Source organism: Bison bison, unplaced genomic scaffold (genome assembly GCF_000754665.1).
Source record: "Bison bison bison isolate TAMUID 2011002044 unplaced genomic scaffold, Bison_UMD1.0 scf7180017864483, whole genome shotgun sequence".
Lineage (NCBI taxonomy): Eukaryota > Metazoa > Chordata > Mammalia > Artiodactyla > Bovidae > Bison > Bison bison.
The window spans coordinates 2420684-2448286 of record NW_011495043.1 but is presented as its reverse complement, the minus strand read 5'-3'; the positions used below and the strand labels follow the sequence as shown (position 1 = coordinate 2448286).

Here is a 27603-nt window from a genome sequence, read left to right as displayed (position 1 = left end):
GGAATAAACAAAACTGTTGGAATTCTAATTCCATTAAATTTATAACGTAGTTTTGGAAGAAGTGCCATTTTAGGATCTTAAGTTTTCTTAAATGGAAGCATGATTAGGACTGATAGACTCGATTATTTAAATGTACACTTCTATGCAATTTTTTTAAAAGGTCTTAGAATTCACAAGTGACACTAGGAAAAGTGGTTGCAACATATGGACACAGTGTTAATGAATTTTGAATGTTAAATTTATTTTTAAATATAAAGAAGATAACGTATAACCATGGGTAAAAGATATAAGCTATTTTTAAAGAAGAAATACAGATGACTAGAAAGCCAAAGAATTTTCAGAGATTAAACAATACACTTAGCACATCAGAAAAAAATAATAGCCTTGTTCAGGAAAGGTGGGACAAAGTACTCACATACTTTCTTCATCCTTTCTGGAATACAGTTCTACCTAAATATCTCTTTTCTTGGAATTAATCCTAAAGAAAAACATTAATTTATTCACTTATTAAATTGTTATTGAGTGTCCACCCTGTGCCAAACAATGTCACCATGGATACATAAACAAAAAACACATACACCCTTAAAAAGCTTTGCTTTCATGGAGTTTACATTCTTGTTGGTGAGGCAAACAGCAAACAAAAGAACATTAAAAATACGTTAGAACGAGCTAGTTCCGGGGAGGAAAAAGCTGGGAAAGAGGATAAGAAGTGTTGGGTTAGCAGTGTGTGCTTGGGGCCTTCACTAATAATATAATGGTGACACTGATTAAGAAACAGGAATTAGTATATCTTATTTTCTTTTAACTTTTTCTGAATTATTAATACAGTGAACGTGTAAAACTTGATAATAGAAATCAACCTTTTTAAAAATAATCAAAATTCTTTAACAGTATGAGTTTGACACATTTTACAGAGATTGGTTTATTTTAGCAGTCTCTTGGACATTACAATGGATGGATTTTACTTTAACAGAGTAAATATAATTGACTTTATTAGCAGAAGGATTAATTTTGCAGCCTGTCTCTTTGGGTGAAAATATGATTTAGACTTATTTTCCTCAAATAAGCTATATTACAACTTGAATTCATTTAGCAAATTGAAATCCTATTTTCCGTATCTTTAAAACACTGCAAAGAATGAATTTCTCATACTAGAATGTTGTCACAAATGTTGTTGACAAGTTATTCATTTTATTTACTTTTTAGCACTAAAAAGTAAACACTTCACTGGATTTCAAACACTAAATTGATCATTTAAAATATCTTATTTTGTATTAAGTACTTTCAAAATTACTTTAAAATATTTCATGGTGGATTTCATTATATTTCGTTTTATAAACTATCAATGTATAAGAATTTGGAGTAACTTAGAATTTTAGAATTTAATGCAGAAAACTATATTTTAGGAAAACAGTTAAAGGATGGGAAGAAGCCAGAACCATGCAAACCTATCCTCAAGGTGGAATTCAAAACGACTAGATCTGGGTAAGATTTTATTTCATTGACAATATTCACTGTATACAATGACTAAAATAGCACTGAAGACTGTCATTACTTTTAAAAACCTACTTTACAATGGTCCAGTGAGTTTTTAAATTTTATTCTTGCTTTATTTAACAAAATAACTAAAATTGGTAATTTCAGGATAAACTATTTCATGTATTCTCTGTCTTTAGTAGTTTTACAATATATCTTGGAAAGCTTGAATTACTTTTCTTGTCAAACTTCATATGTTCTCTTAGTCTTCAATAACTGTTTATTCACTAGTGAAAATTGTGGAATAAGCAATGAAGACAAAAACTGAAAATTTAACCTGTTAATATGTGTTATGTGTTAACATATATGCAATATGTGTTAATTATGAAAGTTATATGTATTCTTCACAAATTAAATCTTATTTTAAGAATATTTGGCAATTTCAATAACAAATACAGCTGGATACTAAAGGAAGAGTGTCAGTTGTATTTGAATAGATTAATTGACACTGTGACTCGGGTAAGATTTATATGGTTTTTACAGTTTACATATCTTACAGATAGTTTTTTGTATATCTGTGTATGTGAATGCTCAGTCTGTCTGACTCTTTGTGACCCCATGGACTGTAGCCCTACAGACTCATCTGTCCATGGAATTTTCCAGGATACTGGAGTGAAATACTGCCACTTTTACAGGGTACTGCCAGGGAATTGTCCTCCAGGGATCTTCCCAACTCAGGGATCAGACCTGCCAAATGTTATACTTTAAAATATAATAATGAAAACAAATAAACATTTCTTTGAAAATTCTAACCTCTAAAGGAGACCCTTTATGTTCAAGTTTTCTAGGAAAAGTGTATGGTTTTATTTACTAGAACTGTGTAAGAGAGTGAATTTAGGTAGTGTATATAGTGCAGTGGTTCTCAAACTGTGACCCCTGGAGCAACAGGGAGCCGTAGTATTGGATGCTAAGTCACGTCAGTCCTGTCCGACTCTGTGTGACCCCATAGATGGCAGCCCACCAGGTTCCCCCGTCCCTGAGATTTTCCAGGCAAGAACGGTGGAGTGGGTTGCCATTGCCTTCTCCAGCCGTGGATGAGAACTCATTAGAAATGTACATTCTCGCAATTCACCCCAGATCTCTGAATCATAAAGTCTGTGTTGTATGGGTGGAGCACCGCAGTCGGTGTGGGTGGAGCACTGCAGGTGCTGTGGGTGGAGCCCCGCAGGTGGTGTGGGTGGAGCCCCGCAGTGCTGTGGGTGGAGCCCGGCAGTTGGTTCTCACTAGACTTGCAGGATACACACTTAAATTTAGAACCACTGGGACATTTTTTTCATATGCCAGTTTAGAACCACTGGTTATTATAACTGGCTTGCTTTTCTTTTTAATCTGTTCTTTTCTCAGTCTAATTCTAGTCAACCTTTTTTATCAAGAGTTCAGTTCAGTCACTCAGTCGTGTCCGACTCTTAGCGACCCCATGGACTGCAGCACGTGAGGCTTCCCTGTCCATCACCAACGCCCAGAGTTTACTCAGACTCATATCCGTCTAGTCGTTGATGCCATCCAACCATCTCATCCTGTCACCCCCTTCTCCTCCTGCCTTCAATCTTTCCCAGCAACAAGGACGTTTCAAATGAGTCAGTTCTTTGCATCAGGTGGCCAGAGTATTGGAATTTCAGCTTCAACATCTGTCCTTCCAATGAATATTCAGGACTGATCTCCTTTAGGATGGACTGGTTGGATCTCCTTGCAGTCCAAGGGACTCTCAAGAGTCTTCTCCAACACCACAGTTCAAAAGCGTCAATTCTTCAGCGCTCAGCTTTCTTTATAGTCCAACTCTCACATCCATACATGACTACTGGAAAAACCATAGCTTTGACTAGATGGACCTTTGTCGACAAAATGTCTCTGCTTTTTAATATGCTGTCTAGGTTGGTCATAGCTTTCCTTCCAAGGAGCAAGCGTCTTTTAATTTCATAGCTGCAGTCACCATCTGCGGTGATTTTGGAGCCCAAAACAGTAAAGTCTGTCACTGTTTCCATTGTTTCCCCATCTATTTGCCATGAAGTGATGGGACTAGTTGCCATGATCTTAGTTTTCTGAACATTGAGTTTTAAGCCAGCTTTTTCACTCTCCTCTTTTACTTTCATCGAGAGGCTGTTTAGTTCTTCTTCGCTTTCTGCCATAAGGGTGTTGTCATGTGCATATCTGAGGTTATTGATATTTCTCCTGGCAATCTTGATTCCATCTTGTGCTTCTTCCAGCCCAGCATTTCTCATGATGTACTCTGCATATAAGTTAAATAAGCAGGGTGACAATATACAGCCTTGACATACTCCTTTCCCAATTTGAAACAAGTTTGTTCTTCCATGTCCGGTTCTAACTGTGGCTTCTTGACCTGCATACAGATTTCTAGGAGGCAAGTCAGGTGATCTGGTATTCCCGTCTCTTGAAGAATGTTCCACAGTTTGTTGTGATCCACACAGTCAAAGGCTTTGGTGTAGTCAATAAAGCAGAAGTAGATGTTTTTCTGGAACTCTTGCTTTTTTGATGATCCAACAGATGTTGGCAATTTGATCTCTGGTTCCTCTGCCTTTTCTAAATCCAGCTTGAACATCTGGAAGTTCACGGTTAACGTACTGTAGAAGCCTGGCTTAGAAAATTTTGAGTATTACTTTGCTAGTGTGTGAGATGAGTGCAATTGTGCGGTAGTTTGAGCATTCTTTGACATTGCCTCTCTTTGGGATTGGAATGAAAACTGACCTTTTCCAGTCCTGTGACCCCTGCAGAGTTTTCCAAATTTGCTGGCATATTGAGTGCAGCACTTTCACAGCATTATCTTTTAGAATTTGAAATAGCTCAACTGGAATTCCATCACCTCCACTAGCTTCATTCATAGTGATGCTTCCTCAGGCCCACTTGACTTCGCATTCTAGGATGCCTGGCTCTAGGTCAGTGATCACACCATCGTGGTTATCCCGGTCATGAAGATCTTTTTTGGATAGTTCTCCTATGTATTCTTGCCACCTCTTCTTAATATCTACTTCTTATGTTAGGTCCATACCATTGCTGTCCTTTATTGTGCCCATCTTTGCATGAAATGTTCCTTTGGTATCTCTCATTTTCTTGAACAGATCTCTAGTCTTTCCCATTCTATTGTTTTCCTCTTTTTCTTTGCATTTTCTCAGAGTAGGATGAAGAACCTTAAGATTGCTGTTATTTCTCCTTGATCCTCTTCAGCCTTCCTCTGGGACCCAGAACATGTACTGTGCTCAGACAAAAGGTTGAGTGACCTCCAAGAGGAATAGCATCTGTTTAATTAACTCTGGCATCCCTCACTGTTTGACCTTTGACACTGAGTTCTTTGACTTCTTTATGCTGGTTTCTTCATTTAGGACATAGGTGAGATAATAGGTAAAAAGTTTGTTGTAATGAATTGAGTGAGATGATCATGTTTTCAAAACAGTGCCAGGTACATTATAAACTTTCTATGAGGGGTTGCCCTTATATTTTTGGGAAACCTCCTACTTCCAGCTGCCTTTTTTTTTTTTTTTTGCTGTATTTGTCTTGTGGCAAAAGTACATGAGTAGATAACATGACAGCAAAGGAGGGTGGGGTGGGTGGGGAACCAGGAAAAAAAAAACAACCCTGGGCTTGTAATACAACGTAAAATGAATTGTCTAAACATTTAAACTAACAGTGCTGCTTGTTCTCTGAATTATCTAATCATGTTAACAACTGTGGTTTGGCAACAGAGGCAGACATCCTGGGAAGATTTTTCTCTTTGTGTGTTCTACCTGTTCCCATGTTCATTCCTATATATTGGGAGTATTTGTAAGTTGCTGATTTCTTCAGGGTGGCAGGGATAATTCTCCTTTCTTCGGATCAGAAATGTAAAGCAGTCTGACTCTTTTATATGCATTCATGGTGGTGGTTTTGTCGCTAAGTCATGTCTAACTCTTTGCAACCCCATGGATTTTACCTCTTTAACCTCCTCTGTCCATGGGATTTCCCAGGCATGAATACAGGAGTGGTTGCCCTTTCCTTCTCCGAGGAATCTTTCCAACCCAGGGATCAAGCTCAGGTCTCAGGCATTACAGGTGCCACCAGTGTGCATTTGTAGGTGCTGTTAATACAAGATAAATGAATAGGCTAGCCATCTGGTAACAGTTCTCTCCAGCTTTCCAGTGTCTTTTTCCACCTGGAATAAAATTTTCAGTAAATTAAATGAACTCTTTCTTTAACTCCATGACTCGTTTCCTTGTGATAGCTCCCCAGAACTGCAGTATGTACCCAACATTGAGAACTGCTGCACCAAGAGAAGGCTCACCTCCTTTAAGCCAGCTGGGCAGCACTCAGCCTTTCCTGTTCCGGGCAAGTGTCTTGGGCAGGTGCCCACAGAATATGTTCTGTCAGTTTATGTTGGAAAATCACCAGATTTTGTTAGAAGGGCTGTCCTCCCCTGCTCAGGATCTACCACGTCATCTTCTCTTTACCTGGAAATAATTCGAGGCTGAAAGATTGCCTCATATCCTCTGTAACTCTGCATAGATGTCACTGCTTTTCAGTCTGTCTTGACCATGCGTACTGGATCATGTCTGCTGGTAATTACTCTCAAAGCATGCTGTATTTTTTCCTTTCTAAAACTTATATCTGTCATTAGTAATGAAATTATTTACTTAACACATGCCTTTCCCGTTAAATATTCAGCTTGATGAAAACACAGGACATACCTGTCTCACTTTTAATTGTCCAGGCACAGCACTATTGAACATAAAGAAGATAGACAGGTGTACAGAAAAGTGCAGCCATGAAGAATTAGCATTACCTATTAACAATAAGAGCTAGCTGTTACTTTTAAAGATAAACTCTGACAAAAAGATGAGTCAAGATGTTGTGTGCCTTTTATTTTCTAGTAAAGCATAAATTACTCTAGGAGAGACAAGATTTTCCCCTTATGTAGAGAACAGTGACAATTTAATTAATACAACATTTTAATAGCACTTTTATTAAAGACATGCAGCTATTCTTTACATGTGCTGTGCTTTTAATTGCTCAGTTGTGTCCAACTCTTTGTGACCCCGTGGACTGTAGCTTTCCAGGCTCCTCTGTCCATGGGAATTCTCCAGCAGAAATACTGGAGTGGGTTGCCATGCCCACCTCCAAGGGACCTTCCCAACCTAGGGATCAAACCTAGGTCTCCCACATTGGGGTGGATTCTTTACCGTCTGAACCATGGCCCTTGACCAGTTCTTAATAAAATTTCACAAAGTAAATGTTAAGTCAATTCTGTTGAAGTTATTTCTTTGAAAATCTAATGTGACTCAGGTGTGAAGTCGTGCAACCATTGGTGCTTGACCAGTGAGTGTGAGTGAGCAAGCTCTTGAGCCAGACCTCCTGGGTCTGAATCCAGCCTCGGCTCTCCACTGGTGTGCAGTCATCAGCTAGGCTTCCTGTGCTTGTTCTGTCTCTATAAGATGGGAATAATGGTAGTATGTACGTCAGAATTGTTGTGAAGGTTAGAGACTTCCCTGACAACAGAGTGGTTAGTACTTTGCCTGCCAAAGCAAGGCGTGTGGATTCAACCCCTGGTCAAGGAGCTAAGGTCACGCATGCGTTGTGGCCGAAAAAGCAAAACATAAAACAGAAGCAATATTGTGACAAATCATTAAGTAGTTTAAAAATAATTAAAATAAATTTTAAAAAATTTTATGAAGACTGAACAATATATATAAAGCACCATTCATAGTACCACCAGGTTGCAGGGAAGCTTCTCTTGTTAGGGAACCTAAAAGTGAATATTACCACAGTCAAATATGGCAGTTACATTTGGAGAAGCACATCTAAGAGATTCATTGAATCCCTTTTGTCATAACACATACTATGACCAGCTTTTGTGTACAGGGACAGAGAGTAAATACTTTAGGCTTTACAAATTGTTTGGGTCTCTTGCAGTTATTCAGCTCTACCACCGTAGTCCCAAAGCATGAGCTTTGGACATTCATGAGCTGTGGACACTCATGAATGAATGAATGAAAAAGTCTTACAGTAAAACTTCACAGACTTGAAAATTTGAATTTTCACAAAATTAAAAATTTTCACATAATTTTCACAAAATATCATTATTATTTTGTGTGATTTTTTTTCAACTTTTTAAAAACATAAAAACCATTCTTAGTTTGCAGGCCATACAAAAACAGGCCGTGGGTCATGGTTTGATGAACCTTCATAAGCACACATGCATACACATGATATATTTGTTAACCTTTAAGGAAAAGTTGGGATTTTGTGTTTGATTATTCCCTTACTGTATTCCTCACTCCCATTCCTGGTGCCAGAACATGTTTTCAAGTAGTTTTGTAGATACAGTGATTTAATTTACTGAGTGTGCTAAAAGCTATAGGTAGATTATCTATAGAATATAAAAGACCAGATTACAATAAAAACTCAGGATATGCTGGTGATATTCTGGTTCTAAAAATATCTAAAGATATATTTCAGTAACTCCCACAAACTTGATACCACTGAGTCCTACTGCTAACAAGGCTGTGTTTCTGCTAAGAGAATCCTAACTTTGAGAAGTCCCAAACTCCTTGTACATGAAGTAATTTCTCCAGAACATGGGCTCACTTTTTGTGATTTTTAATCCTTCCAAACTTTTTTGGGGGGGCTGGAAATTGATTTTATTATTAATAAGTCACATGATACAAAAGGATAAGGATATTCAAGTGGAACTAAGGCACAGTGGAGGCATAGACAACTGGAAAAAGAGGCTGCAGAATCAAAACAAGCAATCTGTCTACACACACACACACACCCCGCACACCCCTCACGCCCTCAGCCATCAGATAAGAATCCACCTAACACTAAAACAGTGAGTGGGACCAGATAATCTGAGGTCTGGGAGCCAGTGAGGACTCTAGGAGAGATTAGGTTGTTCTTAAATAACTACATCTATTAACACTCATACTGGGCTTACTATGTGTGTGCTGCCCAACACTGTTCTAAGTGCTTTACACATATGTATTTAATCTCAGCAACTACCCTGTGAGGTAGGTATTATCTTACAGATGAGGAAACTGAAGCAGAGAGGTTAAGTAACTCACCCAAAATCATAGCTGAAAGAACCCAGAATTAAGTCTGTACTCTTAACTACTCGACTGCTGCCTACTCTGCATTAATGGCCAACCCCAACAATCATGCTTTACAGATTGAACACTGAGAACAGTGTTTTGGGATCCAGGTTTCGTAATAGTCTTTCAGTTCAGTACAGTTGCTCAGTTGTGTCTGACTCTTTGCGACCCCATGAACCACAGCACGCCAGGCCACCATGTCCATCACTAACTCCCAGAGTTCACCCAAACCCATGTCCATTGAATCGGTGATGCCATCTAACCATCTCATCTTCTGTCGTCCCCTTCTCCTCCTTCCCGCAATCTTTCCCAGCATCAGGGTCTTCTCAAATGAGTCAGCTCTTCGCATCAGGTGACCAAAGTACTGGAGTGTCAGCTTCAACATCAGTCCTACAAATGAACAGCCAGGACTGATATCTCCTTTAGAATGTACTGGTTGGATCTCCTTGCAGTCCAAAGAACTCTCAAGAGTCTTCTCCAACACTACAGTTCAAAAGCGTCAGTTCTTCAGCGCTCAGCTGTCTTTATAGTCCAACTCTCACATCCATACATGACCACTGGAAAAACCATAGCCTTGACTAGACGGACCTTTGTTGACAAAGTAATGTCTCTGCTTTTCAATATGCTGTCTAGGTTGGTCATAACTTTCCTTCCAAGGAGTAAGCGTCTTTTAATTTTCATGGCTGCAGTCACCATGTGCAATGATTTGGGAACCCAGAAAAATAAAGTCAGCCACTGTTTCCACTGATTGCCCATCTATTTGCCACGACATGATGGGACTGGATGCCATGATCTTAGTTTTCTGAATGTTGAGCTTTAAACCAACTTCTTCACTCTCTTCTTTAACTTTCATCAAGAGGCTCTTTAGTTCTTCTTCACTTTCTGCCATAAGGGTGGTGTCATCTACATATCTGAGGTTATTGATATTTCTCCCAGCAATCTTGATTCCAGCTTGTACTTCTTCCAGCCCAGCATTTCTCATGATGTACTCTGCATAGAAGTTAAATAAGCAGGGTGACAATATACAGTGTTGACGTACTCCTTTTCCTATTTGGAACCAGTCTGTTGTTCCACGTCCAGTTCTAACTTGTTTCCTGACCTGCATATAGTTTTCTCAAGAGGCAAGTCAGGTGGTCTGGTATTCCCGTCTCTTTCAGAATTTTCCACAGTTTATTGTGATCCACACAGTCAAAGGCTTTAGTGAAGTCAGTGAAGCAGAAGTCTTAACAATTCTTATATGCTTACTTGAGATAAAAATAGCATCTTAGATCTTACTGTTTTCAATACCCTTACTTAGATGGCTTGGCTTTCGAGCACCAAGAAGAAAAGAATTAGTAGATACAGTGAACATTTCTTACTTGCTTACTATGTGTCAGATATTCTCCTGTGCAATTTGAATGTATTATCTTTCATAATTCTCCTAGCAGTACTATGACTTGGGTACTTTTATTGTCTGCATTTAGGATTATAGATAATGAGCCATGGAAAGCTTAACTGGCTTGACCCATGAAGTAATAGAGCCAATTTTGAGCCCAGGTTGACCCCAGAGCTGGAGCTCTTAATCAGTTTACTGGACATGCTCACAGATAGCCTGGGTTAGGATTGGATTATACTAATCACTCATAAGTCACTCAGTTCACCAAGAACTGCATTCTTTTTTATATTTGCTAGCTTATCAGATTGTCTTTTTAAATTTAGTATTAAATCATACTTGGTACACATAATCACACTAATGCGAGCTGAGGAATCTGTCTGTGCCTCTTAGCCTGGATAACTTAATGCAACTAACCCTAGCTACTCATGACCAGAGAGCTTTGTAGGTTGCTTTCAGGCTGCAGATTTAATTCTAACCTGATGATACCCACTGTTTTTTATAGTATCCATGCATGATCATAGCACTTGGTCATAGACCCATATTGTGGAAAATTCCACAAGCAGATTTATATTTAATTGTACCTAATGGGAAAAGACCTTTCTGAATCCACGGACTCTTAAAATTTCAAGTGTCTCATCAGATAACCTTCCCTATTTACTTGTTATTTTTACAAGTAAAGTTTCAATCAAGTCAGCAAGTTTTAATCTCAGATTGGCTGATTTTCATCTTATCACTGTCTTCAGAGACATTCTTATGACCCACTGCAGATTTATCTATATTATTTTCATTCTCTCAAAAGTAAAACATTCTCTCCCAGTCTTGCTCTTTAAACCTCATACCTAACTAGTATAAGTTATTATTCACTTTCTTGCTTATAACATAACTTTTGACTTGCAGTGCCTTAACCTTATTGTATAATCCTGTGTAGCTAGAACACTGAGACTGCTGGATTGATAGCTGTTTCTTCTGACATCAGAACACTTCATTTAGTAGCTATATAAGTATATGCTCAAGATTAGGTTTTGTCCATGGCATCTATCAATTTAAAGTACTAAGATTTTTCTATTTTTAAGCATCTTTATTAATATTTAATTTATTACAGCTAAATTAAATATTATATCCATATTTAATTAAGTCTACTGATATCCAAATCCATTTTCTGTCATTAGCAAATTTTACTTGTTAACTTTCTTGGAAAGTAGATGTGTTATCAAGCCTTCAAAGTATATTTAACCAGTGGCAGTTGCTAAAAAGGAGGTGATGTTGCTTCCGTCTGAAACAGAGCAGCATATGCAGGATGCTTCCCTGACAGCTCAGAACCCTGTAGCACCAGCGCTCCCAGCACTGGTGTTTTACCTTGAAAGACGCTAAAATAAAATAGAAATGAAAACTAGCAGACTCCAAACAGGGGGAATGGAAATTTAAGATAATCATAATCTTGAAGTGTTTCTAGGAAAGAGTAAGCAAGCACTGTTTACTTCTGTAGAAAGATAACAGAAGAAAAGTTAGCAGATATATATTGTAGGAAAGATTAACTTGTAAAAAGGCACTTGAATAGTATCATTTCAAACATGAACCAGAATGTAGGGACGTTAAAGAAAAAGAAATGAATGGATTCATAATGGAAAACCCTCATGTAGAACTTGTGTTTAGTGAATTCACCAGTAGATATAAGTAGCAATTATGTGTCATCCAGAAGAGTAAGGTGCAGATTCTTTTTTTTTTTTTTTTTTTTAGAGTGGAAAGCAGTATTTATTTATTTGGGCCATAATGCATAACATGTGGGATGTTAGTGATCAAACCAGTGATCAAACCCTTGCTGCTTGCGTCAGGAGTAAGGATTCTTAACCACTGGTCCACCATGGAAGTCCCAAGATGCAGATTTTTATTTTCATTTTAAATTAGAGAAGACCTCCATATGACTAATGGCAGAAAAGTAAGAGCCTTTGGAATAGGAGACACTGAAGATAAAATATGTTTAGAAGAAGGTTCTAGAATGGATTTCTCATAATGATTACAAAGTACAGATGGAGAAGATAACCTTCTTTCTTAAATTTTGAAAGCATTTTTATATGATTATGTGATCTGCTGCTGCTGCTGCTGCTGCTAAGTCGCTTCAGTTGTGTCCAACTCTGCGCAACCCCATAGACGGCAGCCCACCAGGCTCCTCCGTCCATGGGATTCTCCAGGCAAGAATACTGGAGTGGGGTGCCATTTCCTTCTCCAGTGCATGAAAGTGAAAAGCAAAAGTGAGGTCACTCAGTCGTGCCCGACTCTTAGCGACCCCATGGACCGCAGCCTACCAGGCTTCTACGTCCATGAGATTTTCCGGCAAGAGTACTGGAGTGGGGTGCCATCGCCTTCTACAGATTATGTGATCTATTCTTTTAGAAAACATTTTTGGCATCGGACATGACTTAGCAACTAAACGACGAACAAAACCAAAAATCTTAGAATTATATAGATTTTAGATCTTGAAATGTAACACTGAAGTAAGTGAAGTAGATGATAAGAATAAACAGTGTGGCAGAGGGGAGTGCACAAAATATATACAAAATATACAAAATTTTGTATATATATACAAAATATAATAACAGATATAGAAATGACATTAAAAATTGGTAAGCTCTTCAGATATTTCACAGGAAAAATGCACTTTTAAAAAGTTTAATTAGTCACGAAAACTTAACTTCATTTAAACCACTGTTATTATCTTATTCTCTGAACTGTTTTTGGAAGTATCTAGATTTTTTTTTTAATTTGTGACATTAAATAAAATCCTAACAAGAGAAGCATAGGACCTGTAATTCCACTATTCTAAAGCAATTTTTTTCATGTGTTCATTTTCCCTAGTCTTTTTTCAAATGCATATCCATTTTCACTTAACTTTATTCTTTGAGGATATTGAGTCTGGTATAGTTTTGTCCTCTTACTCTATCTAAAGTATCCTAGTTTTACCAATTTTTAAAATTAGTTTCAAAGGCTGTATAGTTTACTCAGACATGCCTCCCTTTTTTCAAACATTTAGTTTTTCACATTATAGATAATAAAGTTATGATATTACTAATATAGTAGTGAACATATTCTCTCATGATACTATAGAGAATTCAACAGATTTTTGCTATTATACTGTTTCTTTACAGTAAATTGCCAGTGATAAAATTTTGAAGATAAAATATTTTTAGGAGCCTTGACAAATAGACATTTCTTTTTGAAATTATACTTTAAAGAAGTATAAAATATAATAATTTCATAGTCTTATCAATGCAGTATGACTTTGTTTTTTAATTTACTGCCTTAAAATCAGCATTTATGCTTTAGAATTATCTTTAATTCTCTAGCCATAATGTGAACTCCTAAACTAATGATGTTAATGGAAAGGCAGCATGCTGTCATAATTGGGGGTTGAAGTTAAATTTATTTCTATCTGCAGGCAAAGCAGCAATGATTCATAGAAACTTTCCAATATAATTTTTTGTAAGCATTTGTCCAGCTAAGCTTTTATGTTTTGACAGGGACCAGAAATTATTCATAAACTTGTCTATAGTTTTGTATATGCATTATTTATTAAAATACAAAGTTTTATTTCAAACCTAATCATTTTCAAAATTGTTGCTTGTTTGTTATGGCTATTAAGACATTCCCTTCTTATACTGCCTCTAGTTGATTTTATTCTACTTTGCCTACTACTGAAGTTCATTCTGAGCTTTCCTACAGTTTCTTTTAGAGCCATGCTTGCTTTTCATGTAAGCTGGTTCTCTGGGTAGTCACTCAGTCGTGTCCAACTCTTTGCAATCCCAGGAGCCTAGCCTGCCAGGCTCCTCTGTCCATGGGGATTCTCCAGACAAGAATTCTGGAGTGAGTTGCCATTTCCTTCTTTAGGGGATCTTCCCAACCCAGGGATCGAACCCAGATCTCCCACATTGCAGATGGATTCTTTACCTTCTGAGCCACCAGGGAAGCCAAAAAAAAAAATTGGTTCTCTAGTGCATTCTTAAAGCCTTATGTATTATTCAGGCTAATCTAAGGGTATATTTCCCATCTTTATTCATCATCCTAATCTACGATTTTTCCTGTACCTAAAATGACTTCACTGTGATCTGTACATAGATGCAGTGTCTTAGTGATAGTTCACTGGTTGTTGTTTTTATTCAGTTGCTAAGTCACGTCCAACTCTTTATGACCCCATGGCATGCAGCAGCATGCCAAGCTTCCCCATCCTTCACTATCTCCCTGAGTTAGCTCAGATTCATATCCATTGAGTCGGTAATGCTATCTAATCATCTCATCCTCTGCTGTCCTCTTTTCCTTTTGCCTTCAATCTTTCCCAGCATGAGGGTCTTTTCAAATGAGTTGACTCTACGCATAAGGTGGCCAAAATATTAGAGTTTCAGATCCAGTGTCAGTCCTTCCAGTGAATATTCAGGACTGATTTCCTTTAGGATGGACTAGTTTGATCTCCTTGCAGTCTAAGGGACTCTCAAGTCTTCTCTAGCACCACAATTCAGAAGCATCAATTATTCAACACTCAGCTTTCTTCATGGTCCAACTCTCACATCCATACATGACTACTGGACCTTTGACTATATGGACCTCTGTCAGCAAAGTCATGTCTCTGCTTTTTATTACTCTGTCTAGGTTTTTCATAGCTTTCCTTACAAGGAGCAAGTGTCTTTTAATTTCATGGCTGCAGTCACCTTTCACAGTGATTTTGGAGCCCACTACTTGGATGTTTATAATATATATTGATACTAGCTTACATAGTTTAGGTTATATTTTCCTAGACGACAACAATAAAATCCATGTAAGACTGTTTGCAGTAAATGACTTTTTAAATGTTGTTCTATAAATAAGCTTTGAAATTATACTTGTGACACTGAACCACATACATGATTCATTTCATCATAATTTAATTCCATATGGCAAAGACTACATTAAAAAGTTTAGATTTCTTTTTGGGAAAAAAAGAAAGTCTAATTGTTACATAGTAAAATTTTTCTATGTATATTGATACAAGAAAAAAACAGAGTATTACACTGATAAGAATTACTGTTATGTCCTTATAAATCTTATGTATCCTAACGAATCTGTATGTAAAAACTGTAAAATCCACAGCATAAGTTTTGTGGAATTTGTATGGTTAGGATAGGTCTACTAAACTCTGTATCTTTATCTCATTGATTTAGCATATGATGCCTACTGTTTTGCTTTCTGTTTAACTTCACACTACAACTGATGTTCTGTCCTAAAAAGCACAGGTGGAGAAATGTTATGTTGCCATTGCATGGCAACTTCATTATACTAGCTTTTATTATCATTATCAGCCTTTATGGGCTACTAGAGAGTTATTGTAATTCTTCTGAAGTTTTTATGATTCATGAAATTTTCAGTTCATAGTAGCACTTAAGGAAGTTTTTGCCTCCAATGTGGGAATGGTGTTCTGAGATCCTATTTCCCTTTCATAATTAAGCAAGGACTTTAGAATTCATGGATTTTTCTGCTTTTATCTTTAAATTTGTGGTTTGTGGGCAGTTATTTAAATGAGATTTTCAGATATTAGAGGACCAATGCTAAATAACTCTTAAAAATTCTTAAATGATTAAGGAAGACTTTAAAATTTGACTAGTATAAAGAGAAGTCATTTTCCTCGGTTGCATTAGATCCCCTGGAGGAGGGCATGGCAAACCACTCCAGTATTCTTGCCAGGAAAATCCCCATGGACAGAGGGGCCTGGCATTCTATAGTCTGTGAACTATAGAAGATTGAACATCATCTTCATCATACTAGCAAATTATCTCATTATCATAATGATTTATTCTTATGGTACCCAGGTATTTCTCTGTTCAGTCAAATGATACCCTGATGAAAACTTCTTGTAACTAATCAGTAGTTCTCTTTTTATCAAAGAGTTGTTTTTGTGATCAGCCTCTCTATCCATCCAGGCCCAGCTAAAGAGTTCTGTGGTTTCTGATTGAAGTCTGCAGAGTGTAAGGGGTGTGCACTTACACTCTGCAGACTCTTATTAAGAATCTCTCTATAGTGAGATCCTTAATGACACTAAGTCAAGTAGTGCCAGTCATTAGGAGGCTCAACTGTCTGTGCTCCACTACTCAGAGTGTGCCTGTATGAATGAGTCCACTCTGCTAACTGATCTGAGACAAAACAAGTATAGAAGTCAAGAGTAGACTGTAGAAACTTTCATCTCATTTGACATTGCCACAACAGCTACACACACTTTAGTTGTTGTTTTTCTTACAAAAAGTATAGATTTCCAGTGAATTTTAAAATTTTTAAATAGTTCTTGACCACAGATAGTTTGAGCAGCATTGTTTGAGACTGTAACATTATATGATTAGAAATTCATCTCCCAATGTTTTCTTCTTTTATTTTTATTTTGTATTATTTTTTTGCCCATGCCAACCACATGCCAGAATCTTAGTTCCCCCACCAGGGATCAAACGCACATCTTCTTCATTGGAAGCCCCTGGACTGCCAAAGAAGTCCCATTTCCCTGTATTTTCAATTTTATTTTCTTTTTTGCTTCCTGGCCCTTACATTGAAATATTCACATTTTTGAAACCTTTGTTTTTGCTTATTCCATTTTGATTTCTTGGCTCAAAAACTTTGTAGAAGGAATTCAATATTACTTATTGCATGTGCTTCACAATTTGTGTGGTAAGGATAAGGTATTTGTTACCTGGTAGCTTTCAAGAGCTAAGGTACAATTCTCCTCACCAAATGTAAAGTGTTAAACCACTCCAGTATTCTTGCCTGGAAAATCCCATGGACTGAGGATCCTGGCAGGCACATGGGGTCACAGAGCAGACACAACTGAGCCACTAAGCACAACAGAGCACACACCTCTGAAATAGAATGGCATATCTTCATTCGGAAAAACTTGGGGAATTTGATAAGATTAGTAGTATAAATCAATGGCATATGAGATTACGTATTTAGAACTTAAATTCCAATCTTAAAAATATATAGGAGTAGTGAATAACATAGGTAAGAGTGCTGATTATGCAGGAGTATCAGAACAGCACAGCAGTTGTATTTCAAGCTTCTTTAGACAGTGTTTCTCAATGTTGTTCTTGTTGTTTAGTTTCTAAGTTGTGTCTGACTCTTTAAGACCTCATGGACTATAACCCACCAGGCTCCTCTGTCCATGGAATTTCCCAGGCAAGGTTACTGGAGTAGGTTGCCATTTCCTTCTCCAATCTGACTGGGATGTGGGGCTTCTCCTACAGGAGTCAGTAAGTCAGTAGGTCTAGCACCAGTGAGCAGTAGGTTTAGTGATGTTTACAATGTACGTAACAAAAACATTTGGGGATACCTTGCCTAAGGCCTATGAGTACAGGGATTAAATACCATTCTGTGTCCTGAAGGAGCGCACAATACAAATGGAAAGTAGATAATGAAAATTCTGTGTGGAAATGCTGAAAAGAGGTATGGAGGGTGCTTAGGAACACAGGAAGGGCATCCAACTCAGGAAGAATGGGTCAGGAAAAATATGGAGAAATAGATATTAGCCCAATACAAAATGAGGGACAAGCATATCTCAGGCACTGAACAACCAAACGCTATTGTAAGAATATAAGTTGGAGGTTATTAGGGCCAGAACTCATGTTGATTAAGAAGTTGAAATAGAGAACGGTCAGGTTCTTGAGATCATTATGGTGTAAACAGGATGTGTTTGCAAGATTTGGGGTCATGTCATCTACCACATATTGCTTTACTCAATGTGTTGCAACCATGGTGGCCTTTTAGTTCCTCAGGTAGCCCAAGCTCATTCTAGACTTGAGGTCTTTGCGGTGGTTATTCCTGCAGTCTAAACTGTATATCCTTCTCTTCCAACCCCGAGATCTTTGATTGGCTGGCTCCTCTTCATTCTGATTCCAGTTCACCTGTCATTACTTTAGGGGCCTTTCCTGACTGCTCTGTTCTACAGTAGCCCCTCTAGTCCCTCCCTCACATTCAGCACTCTACCTTGTTCTGTTGTCTTCATACTTGTCACAGTGTGTTAACTGTCCGTCTAGAACAAGCGTGAAAGCACCATTTTAATCTCAGGAGTACAGGTGTTCAAATGGATAGTATTACGGACTGAGTTGAGCAAATTGGTTATACAAATGACTTCTTGAGTAGAAAAAATGAAGAATGCTTAACCTGGAAACACAACTTCAGCCAAATCTATTGTCAAGGCCAGCCTCGGGAACTTAATCAGAGTCAGAAAGCATGTATACTTTCCTAAAGTGTCTAGCCTCTTAAAAATAACAATCAAAATTGTAAAAAGTTCCAACTAATACCTTCCTAACCTAGATACTTTCAAAAGGCAGACTCTTGGATAAAACTTATATTACTTCTAGACCTTATTATGATATCAAAAAAGATAATTTATTTTAAAAAAGATTATCCATATCCACAATTCACATGTTATCTAGAAATAATCTAGATTCCTAGAACTTTGAATGTAATTCCAAGTGTCAGCGAAACTTTTGAATTTTTATAGTTTTACATGCCAAATGTTAAAATATTTAACTCGATTTTATCATTGTATTTAAGACTGGTTTCTTCTGGTGAAATATTTATTTCCTTAATGTTTATATCTCAAGATTTGGGACATTAAGTTTGTAAGTCAAGTGATTCCTGCCTGGCAAACTGAGGTGATTTTTTTTTTAAATATCCCATAAGATAAGAAAAAATATGCATACACATGCATTTATTGCTGAATTATGGAAACTTTTATTATTATGAAAAAGAATATTACCTTGATACTCCTTGCAAACTATTTCTTATTCATGTACTTTTACCCATAATTTGTTGTTGTTGTTGTTTCTCCTAAATTTACAAAAGAAGTATAGGCATTTACAAGGCAAACATAGTTGCGTTTTGAGGACAAACTTAACATGGTTTAAATAACATCATGACATTTTGTTAAGAGTTTGTCTAATAAACTGATTACCTACCTGTCAGTACCTACTTGGTATCTCCATAGGAATTTTATTCTGTAATGTACCTTAGCATCTTCCTGTTCATAGTTCTTGTATTGATAATTCAAGTTTTATATATATAAAAACAAACTTGTCAGACTTTTTTTGAAATATTACATATTAAATATGTGGCCCATGCCTCTCATTCTATAAAAGTGTAAGTTTTTAGTATTTTTAGTATTTTATATTCAGTTGTATGTTGTATTTCAGAATACAAGAGTTAGTTATATTGTTTATTCACTGTATGTAATGAAAAGTAGAAGAAAATTAAATATACTTTCCTGACTACAGTCAATAATCACAGTAAGTCAAGAATTGAGAACAGTGAAAGTATGGATATAGGTCTGTTACCGAAATAGTTTAGTGCTGAAAAATCTAAATGTTAGTAAGCTAGACAATAGTTAACATAACATACATTTTTGTTAATGTACTTATTTAATACCAACAACACACTGTTCTGCATATCAGATCAGATCAGCAGTGAACAAAACAGATAAATACCCTTGCCCTCATGGAGGTCATGTTTTCATGAGGAAAACAATAAGCAAAATAATTAGTTCCATGAATGATAATTTAAAGATAATGATATAATAATAGGTAATTCTTTACACCAGGCACTGAACCCAGTGCTTTGCGTATATTAATTAATTCAGTAATTGAGAATAAATACGCTTGCTTCTTCGAAGAAAAGCTATGACCAACATAGACAGCATATTAAAAAGCAGAGACATTACTTTGCCAACAAAGGTCCATCTAGTCAATGCTATGGTTTTTCTAGTAGTCATACATGGATGTGAGAATTGGACCTAAAGAAAGCTGAGCACCAAAGAATTGATGCTTTTGAACTGTGGTGCTGGAGATGACTTTTGAGAGTCCTTGGACTGCAAGGAGATCCAACCAGTCAATCCTAAAGGAAATCAGTTCTGAATATTCATTGGAAGGACTGATGCTGAAGCTCCAATACTTTGGCCACCTGATGCGAAGAACTGACTCATTGGAAAAGACCCTGATGCTGGGAAAGAATAAAGGCAGTAGGAGAAGGGGATGACAGAGGATGAGATGGTTGGATGGCATCACCAACTCGATGTATATGAGTGTGAGCAAGCTTTGGGAGTTGGTGATGGACAAGGTAGCCTGGCATGCTGCAGTCCATGGGATTGCAAAGAGTCGGACACAACTGAGTGACTGAACTGAAATACTTACCACTCTAGCTGCATGTTATATAGATGCAGAAACTTGGCAAGAAGAGATTAAGCACCTTATGCAAGGTCATGGGGAAAGTAGAGCCAGAGCTGAGATTTAAACAGAGGCAGTGTTGTTCCAGAACTAGCTATGTTTAACATTACATATTATCACATACTACTTGTACTAGGTGTGAGAGGAGGGGGATAGATACACTGGACCTAGAGGAAGCACTATGAAAGTACCTCAAAAATTATAAATGAGGACATTTAAGAAGATCATATAGGAACATTTTAAGTCATCTGTGTGATTCACCATAAATAGCTCCCCACCAACAAATTGAATGATACATGTGGCAGATCAAGAGCTGATTTCCTTAGAATGCAAAGAACTCTTAGAAAACCGTTAGAAAAGATACTAATCCAATAAAACATGGATGAAAAACATGTGCAGGGAAGTCAAGAAATACACATAGATCAAAGCATATGAAAGGATATTTAGGTATTTTTCTTTTTTCATATTTAAATATGTAGCTTTTAAAAGTAAATCATTACATTTACTAATGATGAATAAGGAGACAAAATTATAGGGCTTATTAGAAGTGTCAAAAGGGCAGTTGATCGATGTGCATGGGAGTTATATTTCTGAGGATACCAGCCAAGCTTCCAGAAGAGAATTAACCACTACAGAAAATGATTTGAGTGACCAGTTTTTCAGTTTTCTCAGGGGGATTTATGGCTAGTACATTCTTGATGCATCTTTGAGAAGCTAATTCATTGCGTACAATGGGTGCCTTAGGGTATTCACATTCTCTCTTAGAATGTCTGTTGAGAAGGTCTGGTTATTAGGATTGAAAATAATGACAGTACATTTAAGAGACTTAACAGGAGAAACCCAGAGAGAATTTTTTGAAAATTGTATAAATAAGATAAAGGGAAAAAAATATAAGGACCAAAAGGAGATATGAGAGTAGAATGTGGTCAGTGTTCATAGGCACTGTAGATTATTTTTAAGAATTCACCTGGTTTTTACCTATTGCAGTTTAAAAATCTACATGTGAGTAATCAATTAGATGGTGCCTAAAAATGTTAAAATTTAATATTTTATTATTTCTCTAAAAAAGAATTTATGATACAGCAAGAAGATACACTCCACTATGCTGTTTATAATCCTGTGTATTTTATTTCCAGGGAACCTTTTATTATTTTATCAGGAGGTTTGTCGTATGATACTGTAGGAAGAAGACCTTGCTTAACGGTAATGCATGGGAAAAGTACTGCAGTGCTAGAAATGGACTACTCAATTGTTGACTTTCTGACGCTGTGTGAAACACCATACCCAAATGGTAAGTGTTGTATCTTTAGAATTCAGTCTCTAGATATGTCTGTTACTCAGAGCAAGACCTCCTTGTTTTCCAAGTAGTTAACTTATCCTGTTGTGCTAATTCTTCTGGGTAAGGAATGCTGCCTTCATAACTTTATACATTTTATTTGAGAAATTTTGTTTAATAAACTGTGTCTGTTTCATTCTAAATTTTGGTAGTAAGTGCCTCTGAAGGATAGACAAAACTGTCCATATTAAGAGCAACTTAAAAATCCTCTAAAAATCTAGTGTGTCAGTTACAGTTTTCCAGAATAACAGAACCAATAGGAGATTTTAAAAGGTGAACGAGAGCAGAAATATGAATTTATTTTAAAGAAATCGTGAAAATGTACTACCAATTTGAAAATTCAGCCAAGAGTTTGATTTGCAGTTTTGAATCTGAAAATTTAAGGCAGCAAACTCAGGCAGATTTCCAAGTTGCCATCTTGAGGCAAATTGCTTTTTTCAGAACACCTCCTGTCTTTGTTCTTCAGGCCTTCAACTGATTGAATGAGACCCACCCAAATTATCTACAATTTTCTACTTTACTCAGAGTCTACTAACTTAAATGTTGATCACATCTAAAAAATGCCTTCATAGCAACATCTGCACTGGTGTTTGACCAAACAAATGGGCACCATAGCAGAGACAAGCTAACATGTGAAATTAATCACTATCATTGACATGTTATTATTTCAGGGGAAATTTAGCTGGATCTTTTTTACTTTTATTTAAAGCTAATTGAGATATAAATATGTAATGCATTTTATAGTTGATATGCACATAGAAAATACCCAAGAAAGAGTTATAATATTATAATGGTAATCTAGTGGATTTCTATGAGATCCAGTAATGAGAGTTGTTCTTAAGGGTATTCAGATTTAAACTTGAGATATATTATTCATGTACTGTCTTGGACTTTGCAATACCATGGAAGGTACTGAACTTGTCTAACTCATCTTTACAAAACAAATAATTATTTATGGGGTATTATATAGATTTCCCTCATCTAAAACATACTGCCCTTACAGTATATGAAGTACAATATCAGAATGTTAAATACTTGAGTGAATGGAACAAAATAAAAACCACGCCAACATGTTTTGTTATCTGATTTGCAGCCCTCTTGCATATTTGTAACTATTGTTCATGCCTTGTTTTCCTGTTCCAGATTTTCAGGAACCATATGCTGTGGTTGTTCTACTAGAAAAGGATTTAGTACTAATAGACCTTGCACAAAATGGGTAAGCAATAAAATTTGGTGAACAGTTACTTTAGTATGTGGTGAAGAAAGTGTCTCTTTAGGATACACTATTTCATTTCTTTGAAAATGCTACATTTATATTCATAACCTGGACCCCCTTTTAGAACCACAGATATACATTTCTCATTACCTGCCAAATTTCTCCGTTATGGTACTCATATAGAAATCCAAGTTTAAATCAAAATTTGTTGAATTTCTGAAATTTTTTATGATTCAACCTAATACTTGAATACCCTGAAAGTGAAAATGAAAGTCGCTCAGTCGTGTCTAACTCTTTGTGACCCCGTGGACTTGGACTATATGGTCCATGGAATTCTCCAGGCCAGAATACTGGGGAGTGGGTAGCCTAACCCTTCTCCAGGGGATCTTCCCAACCCAAGGGTCAAACCCAGGGTGGATTCTTTACCAGCTGAACCACAAAGGGAGGCCCAAGAATACTGGAATGGGTAGCCTATCCCTGTTCCCAAGTTCAATTCCTGGGTTTGGAAGATCCACTGGAGAAAGGAGTAGGCTACCCACTCCAATATTCTTGGGCTTCGCCTGTGGCTTAGCTGGTAAAGAATCCGCCCCAGGTTCGGTCCCTGGGTTGGGATTATCTCCTGGAGAAGGGAAAGTCTACCCACTCCAGTATTCTGATCTGGAGAATTCCATGGACTGTAAAGTCCATGGGGTCGCAAAGAGTCAGAGGTACATGACTGAGCAACTTTTACTTCACTTCACTTCACCAAACTTGTTACTCTTTTCTTTAAATCCCTTTGGATCTCTGTTTTTTATGTAAAAACAGCTTCTCAGCCTGCTACTCTACATAGAAGGGATTCAGCGTACATTTCCAACCTGGCACCTGTCTCTAGGAAAACTGAACAGTGTGTTAAACAAGCGTCACACTCCCGTGTCTTTCCTGATGTAGCTCCCAGCAGCTGAAATGTTCCACTTGCGTCACTGACATTAAAAATCCACATAACTTTCAAAGCGGCCTTCTTTTCCTCTGCAAGCTTTTCCTATTCTCTCTTAACCAGATATATCATAACTGACCTGTAGATTCTCACCATAGATCCTGTGCAACTTTTTGTGGTATTTCCAATATTCTGCTTGTTCTAGATTAGATGATAGCATGTTTACTTATAAATTTTTTGAATGGAAGAACATTGTATTATATTAGTTGTATTTCCTGAGAGATAATCGTTAAATATGGTTTTAAATGAGTTTACCCATTCAGTATTTCTGGATTGGGGGCAGTTTTGCCCCTCAAGAGACAATGTCTGTGTAGACATCTATGGTTAGGGAAGGGGTGCTGCTGGCATCTAGTGGTAGAGGACAGGGGTGCTGCTAAATGTCCACAGTGCACAGGACAGCCCCTATAATAAGCTGTCTCATCCAAAATGGAAATGGCACTGAGATGGGAAAACCCGAAAGTGTAAGTGCATGGTATTATTTACCTTACTTTAAGGCATTCCAAAATTCACATCAACTTAGTGTGTGCTAACTGCAGTAATGATTTTTTTCTTCTTCTTGAAAACAACAAGATCATGTCAAACAAAGGAATTTAAAAACATTATCTCTAGATGATAGCCCTAGAATAACCTATTATTAAATAAGTTTAAATATGTTTTTCATTGTTTCATTAATCATAGGTAATGATTCATTAACAAATATTTTTTCTTTTCTTCTTCTTAAAGATATCCTATATTTGAAAATCCCTACCCTTTGAGTATACACGAATCCCCTGTTACATGTTGCGAATATTTTGCTGATTGTCCTGTGGACCTTATTCCTGCACTTTATTCTGTTGGAGCTAGACAGAAACGTCAAGGCTACAGCAAAAAGGTATTGAACATTAATGTTACTCATTACTTTACATTTCAGTATTTTATACTTCTCACCTTGACGTGGTTGATAATGATACCCTTTCTAGAGAAATTAAAAATCCTTTTTGGAAATGAAATGTGTTGTTTACTATTGTCATAAATATATTATGAAAATACATGCTATGCTTGGAAATTGCTTTATACAATAATCTTTTCTTATAGGAATGGCCCATTAATGGAGGTAATTGGGGCTTGGGTGCTCAAAGCTACTCAGAAATAATTATTACAGGGTAAGTAAAAGTCTGTTTTCTCCTTAAAAAAATCATTAACTAAATATGATTAGGACTACATGAATATTAATTAGTTGGGCAGGTAGTGCTTTTCTTTATATAGTAACATCATAAGTAATAAGTTATTGTATAGAACCTATGAATTTATCCTAAATTTTACCTTTTTCCTCATTTTGGTAACTGTGTTTAAGTAACAATATATTTAACTTCAAAGAGAAAAATAGTGTAAATTTTTTCGTCAACACATTATTAATTCATTTGCTTTTCACAGGCATGCTGATGGGTCGATTAAGTTCTGGGATGCTTCTGCGAGTAAGTATTCTGAATATTATTTGTTACATGCTATGCAATATTGCTTTTATGTAATCTGTTTTATAATAATTTCATAGCTAACATTTAATTTGAAATTTAGAGGCTGTAAAGTTAATGCTTGATTTATCAAGTATTTGAGTAGAATTTATAATAGATGAAGATATTTGAAGGATATTAATTAGTAAATCAAGAATAAGTCTCAGCAGAAATACTCAAATCCTTTCTTCAGTATTTTTTCAAACCTTCTCTTCCTAACTCAGAGATAAGAGAAGTGAGAGTATGTTTCAAATCAGCATAAATCTGTTCAATAATTTTAGTGTCTGATTCTAAACTTATATCATGAAAGTTTATGCTCTCTATGTGAATTATATACAGTGGTTACATTAGCAAAAAGGAAAGAATGCTTTGAATGAGTAGTGTACAAACACTATTAATGAAAAAATTAGAATCCAGTTAACTCAGGGTATATTATGTTTGATCATGAAGAAGTGTGTTAGATAATAGTGGTACCTTTCAGAGAGAAAATAATTCTGTAGAGCAAAATATGTGCTTTATTATTTTTATTTATGCTTTTCTTTTTTTATAAAATCTTTTTGTTACTCATTTTTTCAGATAATCTAAATTCATCATGATGGTGATTTTTTTTTTTTTTTTAATGAATACGAGTGTACCTTCTTTGGTCGATGAAGTATAGTGAATACATTATATAAAAGAATGAGAGAAATACAGACATAGGAATAAAAATATGATTCAAAAAACAGGCTGTTTTTCTGATGTGGTATGACTGATTAAATATTCCCTTTTATTCTTTTTGTACTAAGATATTTTATCTTTTTTTTTCTTTTTAGTAACTCTACAAGTATTATATAAACTAAAGACATCTAAAGTATTTGAAAAGTCAAGAAATAAAGATGAGAAGCCAAACACAGACATTGTGGATGAGGATCCATATGCCATTCAGATCATCTCCTGGTGTCCCGAAAGTAGAATGCTGTGCATAGCTGGAGTTTCAGCTCATGTCATTATTTATAGATTCAGCAAACAGGAAGTGATTACAGAAGTCATTCCGGTAGTAGTCTCTTAATTATTTTCAATGTCAAATGTCTGACATTTAAGTTTTCAAATCACATAGGAGACTATCTGTAGTCATTTTTAAAACACCTCAGTATTTACATTGCATTTACCTTTTGTGAAGAAAAGGCATATTTTTATGTATATCGTTTTACTGAACATTTATTTAAATCTTTAAATGCATTCTGTTTCATTTAAGGAAAGCTAATATGAGTATGAGCCTAATCTAATTTAGTACTAACAGGAGTGCCATAAATCCTAAAATCATAATGTGTATGTGTGAATGTACTTGCACACAGACACACAATCATTTTTAAAAAGCTGAGTCAGAAGCATTTTTTTCTTTGTGAAATCTTTACCTTATTAACCTCACCAAATTTTTCCTTTAAAAATGTTCTTCCCACTGTAGTGTACATGTGTGTATGTATAAACTAACAAAATGAATAGGAATTGTTAGGAGAGGGTAACCTGTCTTGTTTTACAACAGATGCTTGAAGTTCGATTGTTGTATGAGATAAGTGATGTGGAAACCCCAGAGGGTGAACAGGCACCACCTTTGCCAACACCGGTTGGGAGTGCCAATCCACAGCCCATCCCTCCTCAGTCTCATCCTTCTACCAGTAGCAGTTCATCTGATGGACTTCGGGACAATGTCCCTTGTTTGAAGTAAGTTAAAGAAAAATACAGATGGTTTGGAACTTACCTTTTAATTTAGATAAATTATAAGCATTAGTAAACTTAAGTAATGTTTTCCTGTGACAGAGTAAAATGACATAACCACTTCTCTTTCTGCATTTCACTGTGGTTAATCCAACTCATTTTTTTGTGGCACCAAGAGGAATATGATTGCATTCCATGATTTTATCCTTAAAGTAATACGATTTGATCTCTAAACCCTACTGATGGACCAGCGTGGATTTTTCCGTTGTATCTAGCTCATTCTTCTCAATCCATCATCATTTTTTAGTCTGGGTTTATATGTGGATCAAACATACACGTTGACTGCTTTCTGGCACTCTGAAAATTCTGTTTTTTCAGCCTTTAGAGATATAGTTGTTTGGTAATCATTTTCTTTTTCTGAATCTTCTTTAATATCATGGCATTGTTATATAAATGCATTTATTGTAGAAATCCAAATTTAATGCATTTTGCTTTTCTATAGGAGTAAATTGGACAAAATTTATTTTTACTTGTATATTATTGAATGGTTAAAATTTTTAAAGCATCAGTTCAGTTCAGTCGCTCAGTCATGTCCAACTCTTTGCAACCACATGGACTGTAGCACGCCAAGCTTTCCTGTCCATCACCAACTCCTGGAGCTTACTCAAAGTCATGTCCATTGAGTT

General features: G+C 36.3%; 1 protein-coding gene across 4 annotated transcripts in view; it reads left to right on the top strand.

The window, feature by feature from the left end:
• The window catches only part of STXBP5 (syntaxin binding protein 5 (tomosyn)), a 158251-nt gene that overhangs the window by 69670 nt on the left and 60978 nt on the right, over positions 1-27603 (top strand). For all 4 annotated transcript variants that reach the window (XM_010862562.1, XM_010862561.1, XM_010862559.1 and 1 more), the window contains exons 9-16: positions 1407-1485; positions 21344-21498; positions 22687-22759; positions 24456-24603; positions 24807-24874; positions 25146-25186; positions 26035-26255; positions 26745-26923. In XM_010862562.1, the coding sequence (XP_010860864.1) occupies positions 1407-1485; positions 21344-21498; positions 22687-22759; positions 24456-24603; positions 24807-24874; positions 25146-25186; positions 26035-26255; positions 26745-26923 (964 nt within the window). The remainder of the gene's footprint in view (positions 1-1406; positions 1486-21343; positions 21499-22686; positions 22760-24455; positions 24604-24806; positions 24875-25145; positions 25187-26034; positions 26256-26744; positions 26924-27603) is intronic.